This window comes from Triturus cristatus, chromosome 7 (genome assembly GCF_964204655.1).
Source record: "Triturus cristatus chromosome 7, aTriCri1.1, whole genome shotgun sequence".
NCBI classification, from domain to species: domain Eukaryota; kingdom Metazoa; phylum Chordata; class Amphibia; order Caudata; family Salamandridae; genus Triturus; species Triturus cristatus.
The window spans coordinates 1043154466-1043171653 of NC_140590.1; the positions used below are offsets into that span (position 1 = coordinate 1043154466).

Sequence of the window (17188 nt, forward strand, 5' to 3'; positions counted from 1 at the left end):
CCTAGGTCTCGGTCTACTTTGACCACTACTAATAGCACTTTCAAAATTCATATCTCCCGTTCTCGTTATTGGATTTTTGCAATTTTGGTGTAATTTCTGTTCAATAAATGTGATTCTATTTTTCTAATTTGGGTTGGGATTTTTATTGTTTTACATTTTGACTATATTACTGTTTTGGTACTGTATAAATACCTTACTCCTTGCCGCAAGGTAAGCCTGTCTGCTCTGTGCCATAGCTACCAGGGTGTTGAGCTCAGGTTTACTTAGTGATTTTAGTAGTTCACCCTGACAAGGGTTATGGTTTTTCCTTGAGGTGGGGAGTCACCCTTCCCACTTAACAATCTAATTTCCAAGAGTTATCAGATGCTCTTTCCTACTGTCATATCGGAAAGTATGGAGTATGTCAGCCTCCTGCTTTAGATACCCACCTGATAAGCACCAATATGCCTCTTCTACCTATGTTATCTATATTGCCTGTACATTTCGATACATTCTTGGCCACACTTGTGTACATCATCCACCCTTGTACAACTTTTTATCTATATCCTATCACACCAATAACCTTGCTCCTTTCAACACTCTTCTCTAATCAGCCATTCCAATGTTTGCCAGGGTCATAGTTTCATCCAAATATGCAACTCTATGTGGAAATGTCCTGCTACTCTGTAGCAGCTGTGCTAGTTCTTTGTAATTTAAATCTACCTCACCCTGTTTTCACTATGCCTGTGTACCTCTTCTACACACTGTTTATGTAAATGTAAACTATTGAATGCTATGTTTTGTATTTTTTTGTGAACATTCAATAAATACACAAAAACAAGCAAAATAAACTCTACAGTATAAAAGGAAATACATTCGTTTAAAATGGAGTCATTTGTGACGAATAGTCAAAATAGCTGTGCACACTTTAGTCCAAGTTTCCTATTGGAACTTGGCCACTGTCTTACTTCACAACTGGCCATCTTCAGAATAGACAGACTCTACTGAAAGATATACATTGCTAATTTCGAACTTCCTAATTGTCCTTTAACACATTCTCCTCTTTTCATTGCAATGAAGACCTGTGACCTGAATCTCTCTCTGCCATTGCATGCTACTCTTTTAAAAAAGTCTGCTTGAAAAGTTTGCTTTCGGTATTCTTAAACACAAAGCGGAGACAATGCCCATCTTCAGTGTGTTCCCAATACCACAGTAGCTCCCTCTGGCAGGCACACAACATGGAACACATTGTATCATTGACTCCCTGAAGTTAAACTACGTGACCTCACAGTGCAGGAACAACTCTGGTCCCCAGCTAGGATTTTCATCAAGACCAGTTGCACCACATACCAGGCCACCATTTGCAGACCCCTAGAGGCCTGGCTAAGTCAGGTAGAGAGCCCCACCCTAGAACCCAGAACCTCACCGGTCTGGAAACAAATCTACAAAAAGAGAGCTCCAGAAGACAAACCTTCTCCATTTTAACTCCCAGGATCTGGGATGATATCCCTGTCAGCATCGGAAATGTCAAACCCTTCAAGAGGCTTAAGACTCGTCTCTTCAGAGACTAAATCTTTACAAAATAGGAATCAACACCGACAATTGCTCCGCCTCACTGTAAACATTCTATAGTTGGGTTTTAGGGCCTCCACTCATGTTCAGCATGCTGCTGCACCCTGGATTGGTTTGTGCTGTACAAATACCCATGCACGTACATATACATACATACATAAAGCCCAGAATAAATGGTGTAGTGACAATAGCTCCCCAGTGGTACATCAGTCAGCGCCACGAGAGAAACGTATTAAGGAAAATATATAGAAAAAATAGTCTGGAAACTAGTTTTCTAGGAAGGAAGGCCATAAGCCCGGTGTCTACAAAGGGTTATTTAATGCTATTTTTTTTACACTCAAACAGCAAAATAATGTCGATGAAAATGGCTTTTATGGGTAAATTAAAAGCATACCACTGATCACAATTGATTATAAACTGGCAGTGAAGGCACACTCAGAAAACATCTGCAGAGTAATCTGGATCTTTTGAGAGACACACTGAGATGCTTCTATTGATGCGACAGAAAAGGTTAACTTTTCAGCAAGGAACAAAGGCTGAACCTGAGGTCAGCAGTGCTGTGCTTTTCTCACACTGGCAGTAGAGGGAGGGCACAGTGGTAAGAGGGAGATGGCGGTTCACCCTGCTGCGGATGCCCCTCCCACCCCCATTCCCGGAGCCTCACCAGCTTAAAGGAAAATGCCATCAATAGGTCTTTTGTGTTCCAGAAAATGTAGTGTACAGGCATTACCATTGCAATGCATAGCCATGACACTACAAAGAAGACACAGCAAATCCACATTAAATACATGTGTAGAAAAATATAACTAAGAGGCAGGGCTCATTAGGTAATTCAAGATATCAGACGCAAAAGTACAAATCAACGCATACAAATCAAAGTCCAGTTAACGCACAAAAATCAAAGTCCATTTCATATGAATGAGTTTAGAACAGGTCCATCAATCAAAATTCTTTGAATAACCCTATGTCTTCCATATGTATCGCGTCACTCCAAATTGGATCACAGAATTAGAAGTCGAATGATAGAAGGTTAATTTATTAATTGTGTTGTAACCAAGCAGATTCGGAGAGGAAGAGTTAACGTCTTCCTTTTCTAAGGCGATGATTATATGGGTAAAAAGCATAAGTGGGCAAATTCACAAAGAAAGAAGTAAACCTCCAACCGCAGTAGTAGCACTACTGAGAACAGGATCAGATGTCCTACTTTTGGGAATACTCAAACAATCCCAGCTCTCTGGAAGTCACTACTGACTACTGGGATGGTCATAGAACATATTTACCGTGCCTCCCTTTCCCGAATGTGTAACCAACAATTATGGAAAATGGAAATTTAGTTAGGTGTGCATTTTTTTCTTTCTCCTTGAAGTTCTATTTCATGCGTTTCTCATGCAGCAGATAATGACTTATTTTTGAAACTTCAATCATTTTCTGATAAGGTAGGAAATATAGACAATTCACATTCTGGGACACTACTTAATCAGTATTCTATTATGTGAAATGTTATTTTGTTCTTTCGCAAATCCATTGATTTCCCTCTCGGAGTAATATTTATAATCAACACTTCTCACAGTATGGCACCACAAACTTGTTATTGAGAATAACAATATTCCTAATAATAATACCTTCAAATCTATACATGCTACACTGCACAAGACAAAACCTCACCCAATGGCATCAAGAGCAGACAATCCAAAAAGAATTGTCCTCCCTCCTGCAACAAGAATACAACAGCAATATCATTCTACTAAGTGTCAACACTGAAAATAATATATCAAACATCATCATTCTACCAAGCAAATCCATAATATAAGATACCCTGTAGCTCAAAATTCTGCTCATGTAAATTGCCTATATATACTCATCTTAACTTCCGTACATATCTCTCTCTCTCTCTCTCTCTCTCTCTCTCTCTCTCTCTCTCTCTCTCTCTCTCTCTCTCTCTCTCTCTCTCTCTCTCTCTCTATATATATATATATATATATTGCTGCTCCAATTCACCGAAAAACACGCTGAGAACTCCAGAGCGGGTGCTGATAACCAGCGCAGAACTCCAAAAATTGAAGAGATCGCACTCACGTGAGAAGTGAAAAGACTCGGTTTATTCACCGAATCACCAGACAAACAGGTTATGTTTCAGCTCCCGCCTTTTTCAACTGAAAACGGCACTAGCCGAAATGAGTCCTGTTTGTTTGGTGATTTGGTGAATAAACCGGTGATGTCATTTGAGATGGCATGAGTGATGTCATCAGTGATACCATTTGAGATGTCATCAGTGATCTCACTGACCTTGTCATGAGTGATGTAATAAGTGAGGTCATAAGCAGTGCATTACGGGAGCATAAGTTATAGTTGGCTCAGCTAACTATAACTGCTGAATTTCTCGGGTTTTGTTCGAGTGAAATCTGACCCTAACTATAACATCCCTGTAAGCTTTTTTTTTTTTCAGTGAATTTCTAAGGTTTTTTAAATTCTGTTTCCTAGCTATAACGTCTGTCACCAATCCAACCACCGGCGAAGGCCATGCATTGTGGAGGTTGGTCACAGGAGCTGCAGCCAACCCCTTATAACCCCTGAACCATGCCCCTTGCATGCACCCTGTGGTTTGGCCGCAGGGCCTGGGCTACATCCAGGCCCTGCGGCCTAGCCCCTATAAGCACCCAACATCATGCCACAGGGTCTTTTGTAAGCTGTCCATCACCCTGGGAAAAGGGCAGGAAGACGTTGCATACTGCTAATGTACATGGGGCAGGGCTAATCGGGCGGGGCTTGTAGGCAACTTTACATACTTCTAGGTTGTAAAAGTTTAGAACACAATCTCTGGTCTCAGGAGCACGTGTCAAGAAAGAACCCTCACGTCACAGACACGATGTAAGATTTTGCGCTCGAGAAAATCAAGGATGCAAACACCTAATCAAGGATTACAACTAACGTTTTGCAGAGAAAATAGGCAAAACACACTTGATTTGCCTTGGCTATGCCCACAAAGTTGGGATGATTAGTACTTTAGAGAAGTGGGGCTTCAACTAGGCACCTGCTATGTTATACTATAGAAAGGGGGGCCTTGTGGCCCCCTTCCCCGGGCTGATTACGGCCCTGGGAGCACCACCCCTGAGGCCTGACCTTTGATTATTTGTATAGGGGAGGGGGCCTATTTCGGCCCTGAGGACCACATTCCCTTGGGCCCAATCATGTTTCTCTGGGCACTGGGACCGCGGGGGGAGATTCAAGGCCCCCGCAGTCCCTCTCCACTCCCCACCTCCAGCAGCAGATGGCATTGCTTTCACACACAGGGAGCTGCTGAACATGCAGCTCCCTGTGTCCGAAAGCAATCCGTCTGTTTCCCTGCTCACTTGACTGTGGGCAGGAAATCGGACGAATGGTCTGCTTTCAGCAAATGAGAGCATTTTTACTGCTCTCGCTTGCTGAAAGTGGAGAGTTTGCTGTGATTTGGCGGAAGCGAATAAAGCTCCCACCAGGCCACAGCAACCAGCTATGTCCTAAGGATGTGCTCCCCAGGACATAGCAGTAGCCGGCCCTGGGTGGGTACAGTCCCACCTATTGCTCCAGGAGGGGGGTCATGTCGCCCCCCTCAATTGCAGTATAAAGCCCCACGGAGGTCAGAGGCCATGTGCCCCCCTATTGTAAAGGAATTGCCTGAAGGCCCCCCACATTCATTTACAGCTAAGTGCCCGGGGAAGGTGGCTATTCTCAGCGCTCTGGCAGGCCCAGCACACCCACCCGCATACATATTTTGTAAGTGCCACTGGGAGGTGGAAGTCCCTGGGTCTGCGGGGGGAAGTGAGGGCCCCCTCTTTCTTTTCTGGACATTTGTCCTGGGGAGGTGGCGGTGCCCGGGGCTTTCACAAACCCTAGAACTGGGCACCGTGTGCTCCCCTCCTATTTCACTGGCATGCCCCTGGGATCTGGCACACCCGGGGGTTTATTAAAATCAAGCGCGAGAGCCAGCGCTTGTTTGTTTGGTTTTTCTGCTGCAAATTTGTGAATATCGCAATTGTGCTGTATTTTTTTAATGAATATGCTTTTTATTGGCCTGCCGTGTTCCCTCTGGAAGCCCAGGACCAACTTTATGGGGTCAGGGTGTTCCTATCCTGCCCCTTTTCTTATTTTTGTTTTTTACACTTTTTTGTGGGACTCGGCTGAAGCCAAGTCCCAAGGTAGCTGCCAACACTTTCTGGTTGAAGTATTGGCAGCCAACCAGAGCTCTGTATTTCCCTGCACAAGCTCGTAATTTTTAGCAATTAATCACAAAAGATCCACGGCCACAGATATCACTACCTGAATTATCTGAAATTTCTCAACAACTACTGAATGGATTTACATCAAACAAAAAAAACACAATCTGTCGACCAAATGCTGGCTTTCAGCCAAATTTGGTGTAATTCCGTTTATCAGTTTGAGCTGTATTCATGCTCAAAGGTCCTATGGGAATTAACATGGATAAAAACACTTTTTTGTACACCTCTTTTTCTCAGCCCCTGCTTGACGGATCACCCCAAAAATATCCATGCACAACAAGACTCACTATGGCACTTTTGTTTTGAGAGGAAGACAGACAGAAAGAGAGAAACAGTGGGAGTGAGAGGAAGAGAGAGAGAAAAAGAAAGAAAGAGTGAGAGGAAGACAGAGAGAAAAAGTGAGAGAGACGAAGAGAGAGAAACAGTGGGAGAGAGGAAGAGAGAAAGAGTGAGAGAGACAAAGAGAGAGAGAAACAGTGAGAGAGAGAAAGAGTGTGAGAAAGAGGAAGAGAGAGAGAAAGAGAGAAACAGTGTGAGAGGAAGAGAGAGAGAAAGAGTGTGAAGGAGAGAAAGGAAGAGATGAAGAGGGACAGTGAGTGCTCATACTGCGGACAAAACCCTTACAGCTCACCTTTACACCACCACTGTGTCTCCAACCATGTGCTGGGACCTAGTGGAACCCTCAAGCTCCCATAACTGAAACATAGTACAGAATTAGTAATGGCAGAGTATATACGACTGCGTACGTCTAAATCGCTGTGCCGCCTTTGTGCATCCAGGCCGCTGCACCCCATCCACTCCCTCCATCCAGACGTATTTGCCCACCGCTGCGCACCCAGGCCTCACTGCTAACCTTTTCGTGGATAGGGCAATCTCCACATCTTCCATTTGGTGCTGCGTCTTGATTTTTCCATGGCAGAGGACATACTAGTGCACCTATCATCATCGCAGGTTGCACACCCGCTCAGTCCTTGTGGTGCCACTAACTCAGTGACCAGTGAGGCCACACACGTGGCGGTAGGCCCCCCTGTTCGATGGCTCAGGCCTACATGAGGTGTCCGGACCACCGGGACGGGCCATCACAGGTCATGCGGTAGGATCAACTCTAAAATGGCGTAGAGCACGTGAGCCCGGTCTTTTTTATTGGTAGGGTCACGTGTCCTGTGACACCTGTGCTGGATGGATGTGGTGTGGGTGTATACCAGCCGTGAGGGAGTGGCTGTGGCATAGTGACAACTAGACCTGTGACCAGCAGATCACTACAATGAAAATATGGGCCATGTAGCGTTGTTATCCTTCCCTGTAAGCGTAAGCAGAGTGGGCTGGCCTGGCGTATGCCAGTCCTGCTTGAGGCTGTGAAGAATGACTCGGAGCTATGGGCGTGGCTCCATCGCTAGCTGTATGAGGAATCAACTGATGCAGCACTGTTGCCAGATTGGGCTATATCACGCAAAATTGGGCTATATATTTCCCGGTTGTGCGGTAACATTTTGATTTGTGCTAGTTGCCAGATTATAAATATATATACAGCGCTCCAGCAAACTAGTTTTTTAAAGCGCTTTATTAGACAAATATTTACTTGGCAGCCTGTTGCAACATCAATTCCAATGTATTCACCACCTGCTTGACAATGTCCCTGCCCCTCCTTCCTTAAAGTAGCAATATTGGGCTACTTTGGGCTACTTTTTGGTTGGGTTTGGCTAGAGAATGCTTAAAAAATCTGGCAACACTGGCATGCGGGTGTTCTTGTTGTAGTGCTGCCATCACCCGGGCCGCAAGCGTCAATGTATCACTCTGTGAGCCAAGTCCAACAACATGGCCAACATGGAAGGTACGGGGAATCACTGACCCTACATTGATCCATAGTTCCACACAAGGAAGATGGTGGACATGACACATCTGTGTGGATGTGAATGTTTATTGCACATTCAGTGGAGTATTGCAGCTGTAGCAATACAGGGCCATGCAAAGTCCAAATTTCAGTTTTTGGGACATAGAGGGCAGCCAATTAGAGATAAGCTCGTTGTCGGAGTTAGGCTGCGCCAACATATGTACTTATATAATCACTCCACCAATCCCCATGCTCTTATAAATTCACTATACACTCTCCTTGCAGTACTCTAATCATCCAGTCTCTACGTACGTACTTGTACAATGACCGAGACAAAGTTACATAACCAAAGTTTTCTCCCACTGTCAAAGGTAAGTTGGTTGCATACGCTGTCCAGAGAACAATGTAATGTGGTAGGGCCCAGGGGCAGCATGTTGCATACATAATGAACACACAGACACAGATAGATAGTGGAACTGGGTACGGGCACGTGCGCTCGACTCCTTTTTATTACCAGGGTCACATGTCCAGTCACGTCTGTGCTGGATGTGTGTGTGGTGAGTGTAAGCCAGCCTTCCGGGAATGGTTGGTGCTGGCAACAAGTACAACAGTAATCATTGGATCAGACACATAGATTCAATCATAAAGGGTCAATGATTTGTGCTGCACTAAGGTAGGGGCACCAGATGTGAAATAATACACAAAAGATTCTATCATAAAGGGTCCATGACTTGTGGTACACTGAGGTAGAGGCACCAGATGTGAAATTATACACAAAATAAAGGGTCCATGAGTTGTGCTGCATTGAGATAGGGACATTAGAAGCATTCAGCGTGTGAGCAGCCAGCGATGATGCGTGGTCAGGGCCGGCCGCACTGGGAGCAATGTCTCTTGCCTACTGGACTGCGTCATCTGCAATTGCGAATCGATCTGAATTGTGAGTCCTGCAGTCCACAATGTAGATGGAAGGCAGTAGTCAGCACAGACATCGAGGACTGCTTTTTGTCACTTCCTCTTGACAAACAGTACAATTCTGTCTGCAATTAATAAATCATGTCTCAATGTAAATTGTGAGCTCTGCTGACCGCTGTGTAGGTAACAAAAGATGAAATATGTATGGAATACATTGTCGAAATGTGTAGGTTTCGGGGACGTTATAGTTAGTTGCCTACTGGACTCTGAATGTCATGAGTGATGTAATATGTGACATCATCAGCAGTGCATTGCGGGGGCGCGAGTTATAGTTAGCTGAACTAACTATAACGGGGGAATTTCTATGGTTTTGTACGAGTGAAATGTCCAACCAACTATAACTTACCCTAAAACCTATGGTTTTTTCAGTGAATTTCTAAGGTTTTTTAAATGCTAATTCCTAACTATAACGTGTCTGAAACCTATGGTTTTTTCAGTGAATATATATATGGATAGATATATCCATATGTGTGTGTGTGTGTGTATATATATATATATATATATATATATATATATATATATATATATATATATATATGTGTGTGTGTGTGTGTGTGTATGTATATATATCAGCTGTCAACTCCTATTTATGGCCGAGGGCTATGTGTGGGTTGAGAAGGCCCTGCTGCCAACCCCACCTCACATAGCTGAAGATCACCTGCAGTAGTGGATAGCCAACCACCAATGCACATGGTCTTCTGCCATGCACAGCAGGGGTTGGGCCCCCACAACAAATTAAGCACACAGCCTGGTCGAATGCATTTAAACAACTTTTTGCGCCTTTCCATAATCAGACTAGATTTGGTGCATTCAGGGTGGTATGTCTGTAGGCATGGCTTTACATTATCAATCACAGAGTTAGAATCATAGAGATACTAAACATCTGGTCAAAGTTTCACCATCCATGACCCCTCCACCCTACATCTGTATCAGACTGCACCCAGGTTGATGTAAGCACACCACCAAATAATATACAAATTCATCATTCTCATAGGATTATTTTAATTTATGAAAGGTTAACATGGTGTTTCACACACATTAATACTAGGTACTGTGTAGTCAATGTATTGGGTCCTTATATCACATTATGTCCAAATGTCTTTATTTTGAACCCTTGCTTGAATCAGATTGCCCTGGCAGGCAATGACTATAAATAGTAGAAATAAAAGAGATCCCTTCTAAATTCTCTTTCTTTATAACCCATGTTTTGCTATTGAATAAAAAAGCACTTTTTTTAAAACAGAAGAAATACATTAAAAGGTTATACTCCCTAACCATTTCATCAATGATTCATATTATTAAAATTGTATTTAAATCTGTTAATAAGTGGACATTTAAGCATTTGATTGTGATTTTGATGGCATATTCCAAAAGACCAGTAAAACAAAATGTGGGTATATTCTGAGCAACTGTTAACTTAGAGACATAACACATGCATTACATTTTTCCATTCCTGCATATTTGGTATGAGATGAAATTTAGTGTACTGAACATGCACTTCATTACCTTTGTACAACACATTTGTAAGACTTTATAAAAACAAATATGTATTTGTTTCAAATTATTTCTTTACAATATTTTGTTTAGCTCAAATGTCAGCTGGAGACAATCTGTGACCATATGCAGGGGGGCAAATGTTCAGAGAGGAGTTTGTGAATGCCCATAGACTCACAAGCATGTGGACGTTCAAAAACATTCACTACAAGCAATGCCTTGATCCACTAACCCCTTGCATGGGGGTTTTACTACTGTATAATTGCACACTGTTGTGATGTACAGTACATAGTGCAGTTATAAGTCCTTGCCCACTAGACTCATCCTCTTAAGATGTGACACTGGATGCCACAAAGGATCACTCACCACAGGTTCACCAGAAAGGGGTGCTCCAGCAGCTGCATCACCTGCAGTTCCTTAAAGACATTCCGCACTTCATTGCGCTCCACACATTTCTGCTTATTCATGTACTTCATAGCGTACATTTTTTTGGTGTCCCTCTTTTGAACAATGCACACCTAAAAAGGAAATGCAAGAACAAGGCATAAGATCACCACCTTGCAGAGGCTTCACAATGTCAGATTATGATATACTTGGCACAAAAAAAGTCTGAAACTCACAGTAAATGCAAGAATGAGGGCTTTTGTCAAAGGCTTTATAAAGATGCAGAGCGGTGAGGCTTAAAAGGAATATATTTAAATCTCATCCTCGTCGCCAGTGTAAAGATGCTGAGATGCTAATGCTTACAGGGAATTTATTTAACTCAAAACTTAGACGGAGTAAACTGCCAGCCAACTGGCTGCCCTGGAAGGTGGAACCTCAACATGGAAGTCGACATAGAATTTCCACTTCACAATACTCTAAAAAACACAGTTGAAGTGCCTTAAACCCATTAGGATGCACCAAGCTTTCCTTTGCAATACAGACTAGAACAGAAGCAAACTTTATTTACCTGATCATTGTGACCTTAATAAATTATTGACTCTACTGCACTATTGCCAGAATTTAAAATACATTGTTCCTTTTGGGACGGTAAATTATTTACATACCAAAATGATCAACTCTTTATTAGCCTACAAAACAAGAAGGAAAAAAAATACTGCACTTGATATTGGCTGTCACCTATGCTCAAAATAGGTCTATTGTACTGCCCCACCTACCGATGGTCCTTAAGTATTGGTCCCAACCATTGTTTTAGTTTGAGTACTAAACATCTAAGCATTGGTTTAACATCTTTTAAAAGTATTACCCAATTAACATCCCAACTATGTTTCTGCTGGAAATCCACCGTTTGTGAGTGGTCACCCCAGATTTTTCACCTTTTGTGGCACCCTATATTTTTGCTGGCTTAAGAAATCTGTGCATTTAACCCCTGCTAATCAGTAGTAGAAGGTCAGTGCTCCCCCTTTAAACCTGGTTAAATTGACTTATTCCTAATTGGTGCAATTACCTTGCCAATAAATCTCTAGAATATGGCATAGAAAGTGCCCCAGAGCTGGAAGTTAAATACCACTAGAGGAATTCCACACTTTGCATCCACTTCAACAGCACGGCAAGCATGACTTCAGGCAAATTTGTGTAGCCTAGCTATAGCAGTGTAAACCCTGCAGTACAACCTATCAAAATAACCCTTTTTTCAGGGGAAAAAACCTTCCTTTTACATATTAGTAAATAATCTCTATGTATGCCTTGTAGCCCACGAGGTAGGATGCATACTGTTTAAAAGTCAGGCATGTAGAAACCTCATGTTACAATGTCCCTACAGTGACAACGCCCCAAAAACTGTTTTCACTGTGGAAGGCCTAGATGTCCTATGTAGAAAACTAGAGAACAGATTGAATATTACTCCTGTATTTCAGGAATAGGACCAGTTAGAAAAATAATTAAACAGCTATTTTTAATATACAATTCAATGGTGAAGTCGGATTTTCAATAAATATTAACAGAAAGTATCTTTTAGAAATCTATTCTTTACCTACCTGAACTGTTAGAGGCTAATTAAGATAGGTCTCTGCTGGCTCTCAGTCTTTGATACGTGTATAATTGGTGTGAAATACTAGGAGCAAACAATAGATTGACCTGAAAGGGCAGCGATGACATATGAATTTCACAGAATATTAGGAGTGGCGGCAGCAGGTATCCTGTGAGACCACACTGACAAATCCTGGTTGACATGCCTGTTGAGACAACGTAACATTTAGCTCACACTAGAAAGAGTGATAACTGTATGCCAAGACAATTCTTGTGGATCCCCTATATGGTTGATGAAGGGACTTTCTTTTGTTCTACCAGACTTCACTTTCAGGGTTTGTTGTGGGTACTGTACCAGCTTCAAACTGGATTCTAGAATTAGATGTAAGTGACCACTAGAATTACCATAGTACACTCCCCACACACAAACAGGCAAACAGGAATTACTGAAAAGTTGTGTACACATGGCCCCAGAGACCTTAAGGAAACACAAGGAAATGATGGACGGAGCGCTGAAACTTTTCAGATACTCACCCCCAGTCACAAATCTGGGTTGAATCCATCATCATTCTTTAGCTCACTTCGCCACCCCAGTTCAGACACAGCTTTATGCAAATCAGTCTTGGCCCTGTGCCTCATGGGAACAGTCCAGCCCGAACTGCCAAGCCATGTCTTCCCTGGCCCGGAAGCAAGCATCCTGGGACCAGTTCCGGGACCACCCCTCTTGAGCCAGGCTAGCATGAACCCAGTGGCAAAGTGAGCAAGGGACCCACATCTGGGCATACCCTGCCAACTTAGGCCTTGTGTTTGCTTTGTTTGCCCTAAGTTGGCAGGGTATGCCCAGACATGGGTCCCTTGCTCAATTTGCCACTGGATTCAAGCTAGGCCGGCTGAAGAGGGGTGTTACCCCGAAACCGGTTCCAGAATGCTTGTTTCTGGTTCAGGGAAGACTTGGTTTGGCAGTTCGGGCTGGACTGTTCCCATGAGGCACAGGGTCAAGACTCATTTGCATTTAGCTGGGTCTGAACTGAGGTGGCGAAGTGAGCTAAAGAATGGTGGTGGATTCAACCCAGATCTGTGACTGGGGCTGAGTGTCTCAAAAGTTACAGCGCTCCATCCATCATCTCCCTGTGTTTGCCCAGAGACCCTTACCCAGTTGGTTGGGGAATGCACAGGAGTTACCCCACCCATTAACTGGTGCTAGGCATATATGGGGCACTTTCAAGCACCCACTTCAGAACACTTTCTGGACATAGGGAAGATCATAATAGGACTGGATCAGCTGTCTGTGACCAGAGAAGAACCCTGAAAGACTAGACCTGCTCCCTTTTATTCCCTGGAAAAAGGCGTGGATGCCAATGATCCTTTGGCTGACCTCCAGTGGGACCAGAGAGAGCCAACAAACTGCAAGAGGCCTTTTCCTAAATGTATCCAGCTTACTAGTGGCAATTGGACCTGGAATGGACCTCGCTGTTGGCCTCTGTCTGACACCCTCTGAGTCTCTAAGTGACTTCCCTGAGGTCCCGGGGAACTTTAGATGTGTACTGTGGTACAGTGGTTTTAAAAGACTTAGGATCCGATTAAGAGTTTGGCTGATGGGTTACTACGTAAGAAACATGATGTATATACCGTCCGCCATATTACAAGTGCCGTAGGATATAATGCACTTGTAATACGGTGGACTGGATATCCGTCACGTTTGTGATGGAGTAACCTGTCTGACAAACTGTAAATCAGGCCCTAAGTTAGAAGGTGAAATATCTGACGAGGGTTGACCTGGCTGGTGTATTTGGTGTATTCCATCGTGGCTGGCCTAAAATTGTGCCTACGTCTTGGTCTACTCCGACTATAGATTGTCACCGCAGCTTTGTACTTTTTGGCTTAAAAAAGTTTAAGAGTGTGCAACTCAGGTTCCATTATTTAAGTTTTGCCAATTTGTTTTAATTTAGTTTTTACATTTTACTCTATTTTCCTAATTTGGGGAGGGATTTATTTTTTTATTGCATTTTGACTTTATCTCTATTTTAGCACAGCATAAATACTTTACACATTGTCCTAAGTTAAACCTGTATCCTCAGTGCCATTGCTAAAGGGGTGTTAGAAATTGTGTTTTTGGTTGAGGGGGTGAATATCACTCTTATAACAACAACCACAATCCCTGTCAGGGTGAACCACAATAGTCACTAAATTAACATGTTACCGCCCCTTTGGTAGCTTGGCACAAAAGCAGTCAGATGTAACTTAGAGGAATGTGTAAAGTATGTATACAGCACTCAGCTAGTAATAAAGTGAAAAAACAAATCAAGAAAAATCCCACACCAGTATAGAAAAATAGAGTAACATTTAATAAATCGATGACAGAAATTTCCTCAGTAGAACTTGAGATATGCAGTTTCAAAGATGTAAGTAAGTATAGTGTCTAAAAGCACAAAGCACTACTGTCCGTTATCTGGTTATGCTGACCAGCATGGAGCACAAGCGGGAGACAGGGACGAGGTTAGTCCAGCTGAAAAAGTTACCTTCTCAGAGTCCAGCGCAAACAGTATAGTATGTGGTGGAGGAAGCCCCAAGAAGCAAGGAGAGCGTCATGGATGGCCGTCGCTATAAATTGAAGAGCAGGCTGGGTGTCACAGATGGGCATCTCTGTAGTATGAAGATCCTGACGGATTTTGCAGACCGTCGCTGCTGGAGCTTTGCATTGGTAGTCACTGTGGGCTGTCGATGTTGTATCACAAAGTGCAGATCTCGCATTACCGGTCATCACTGCTAATTGCTGTACCTTGCACAGTTGGGTTCACTGGAACTGCACGCTGGTGGGTTGAATGGGTGGCAAGATTTTGTTTGAACGGGTCGTTCAAAATCACAAAGAGCCCCAAACCTCAGGATATCTCCTTTGTGTCCAGAGGAGTGCACTCTGATGCCAACCAAGGGCCCAGGCCCCGTGGAGGCACCACTTGGGGATCAGGGACTCACTCTTGCAGAGGCCAGCAGGGCTCAGGTAGGTTCAATTGCACGTCCAGGCAGTTCCAATTGCAGCAGGTCAGCTGTACACTTGCAGGGACATCTTTGGAGATTGTTTTGTCCCTGTAGCTCAGACAGGAGGTGAGCCAACTGACACTTGGAGTCGCTCAGGTAGCCTCAGACGAAGAGAGCAGGTGCAGTCTTCCATCTTGGACAGCAGGGCAGTCCTCTGGCAGCAGGATCGTCATTCTTCTGCAGTATCTACAGGTCCAGGAGGTTAACAAGGGTTGGTCTGAGGGTCCACTATTTATGTCCAGTGCCAGCATGGAAGTGGAAGAGACATCTAGAGTTCCCCCCACAGATGGTTCTGGAATTTCCTCCTTCCTGCCCTGGCCCCAGGATATCTGGGGTGACAAAAGGCTAGAATGAAGTCCTATGTGAGTGTGCTTAGGCAGCTCCTTTGAAACATGCGTTTGGTAGGTGATAGTTCTTCCCCCACCCATCCTTTTAGGATGGCTCATACTGCCAACACCCAGTCCCCACTTTGTGACACTCTGGGAGGAATACGCAAAAGCCAACTGTCAACTACACCTAGTCATGTGACCCCCAAAAACAGGCTGCAGGCACCAAATGGTTAGGATAAAAAAGTGTAAACGTTCTAAAAGTGTCATTTACACAATTGTGACTTAAAATTCAACTTAACCATTAAAGTGGGTGTAAAACTAAAAATCATTCGAGAACAAAATTAAATTTCGACCTGTTTCCATGCACAATTTATCACTTATGAAATTTAATAAGGTAACCCAATGTTATTCTATTGGAGAGGTAAGCCTTACAGTAGTAAAAAGCAAATTTATGAGTTTCTCACTACCAGAACATGCAAAACCTAAAAGTACATGTCCAACTTTTTAAGTTCAGTGCACCCTGAACTATTGGATATTTAGGGCCTGCCCTATGGCTGACTGATATGTATTAAAAAGGAAGGTTTAGGCCTGGTGAAAGGTTTATTTTTGCCAGGCCTAAATGGTAGTTTAAAACCGCACATAGGCTGAAATAGTAGACCTAAGTTATGTTTAAAAAGGCTAGTTTTAGTGCACGGCGTAATGAGTGCTGCAGCCCACTAGAAGCATTAAATTTGCTGGCCTGGGTGCAAATAGTACCATTTTAGTAGGGACTTCTAAGTGATCTAAATGTGTCATTTGGCTGTAAGTCAATTTTACCATGCTTAAAAGCCAACAAAAACAGGTTCATAAAACAGAAGAGGTGAAGGCAAAAAGTTTAGGGTGACCCTGGAGAGAGGGCCAGGTCTAACACGCAGGATGAGCTCAGGCTATTTCAGTGCCTTTGAGGGTGCAACCTGACAAGGGCCCTCATTATTCATAGAGCTGGGTAGTTACACCCCAATAACATTCCAATTTCTTACAATTCCCATTTACCTGATTACATTAACCAAAGTATGGACTTAGTTAGATAGAAGAAACTGTAGTTAGGATCCCAGCTATGTCATTCTACTTTTGCATTAATAACTACAGTCTCAGCCATAGGTCTATCTTTCTAACTTTGGCTTCAACTGTTGTCCCAACAATGGTCCTACTAATAGGTTCAACTCTCGCTATGATGCCAATTATAAACCCAATTATGATTCCAAATGTGCCTCAAATTATTGTCAAAACAATTGTCTGAATTATTGTCCCAATGTTGCTATCCATTCTGGTCACAAACATTGGTATGGGCCGAAGGATGGCAACAACTACTGAACTGTGAGGAATTTGCAGGATTCTTGTGAAATGGAATTGAAGAGCCTGCTGCCATGACAGTTTTACAAGAACCATGGCACTAGACCACATGCCCAAAAATAAATCACAGCATTTTTACCCAATTTACAGACTACTGTAGAAATACTCAGAAAACTACTGAGTACCAAAGGATGAAACGATGAGCCCTGGGCTCCTCATCAAATTCAACAGAAATCGAAATGTCACAACAGGCGTTGTTTTTACACAAGAATTGGTTAAATATGGCAATTCAATCATTCATTTAATTTACAATAGATCTAACTCAGAAGATATCCAACAACAACAAAGTAAAGTGCATGAGTGGGCTTCTTGTGAGGACATATTTGAGTACATCATGTAGGATACTAAGCTTAGTA

At 43.1% G+C, this 17188-nt stretch overlaps 1 protein-coding gene across 1 annotated transcript in view; it reads right to left on the reverse strand.

Annotated features, from left to right (window-relative positions):
* STK32A (serine/threonine kinase 32A) overlaps positions 1 to 17188 on the reverse strand; it is a 636628-nt gene that overhangs the window by 475500 nt on the left and 143940 nt on the right. The window contains exon 4 of the mRNA XM_085618100.1: positions 10471 to 10622. Coding sequence (XP_085474226.1) covers positions 10471 to 10622 — 152 coding nt within the window. The remainder of the gene's footprint in view (positions 1 to 10470; positions 10623 to 17188) is intronic.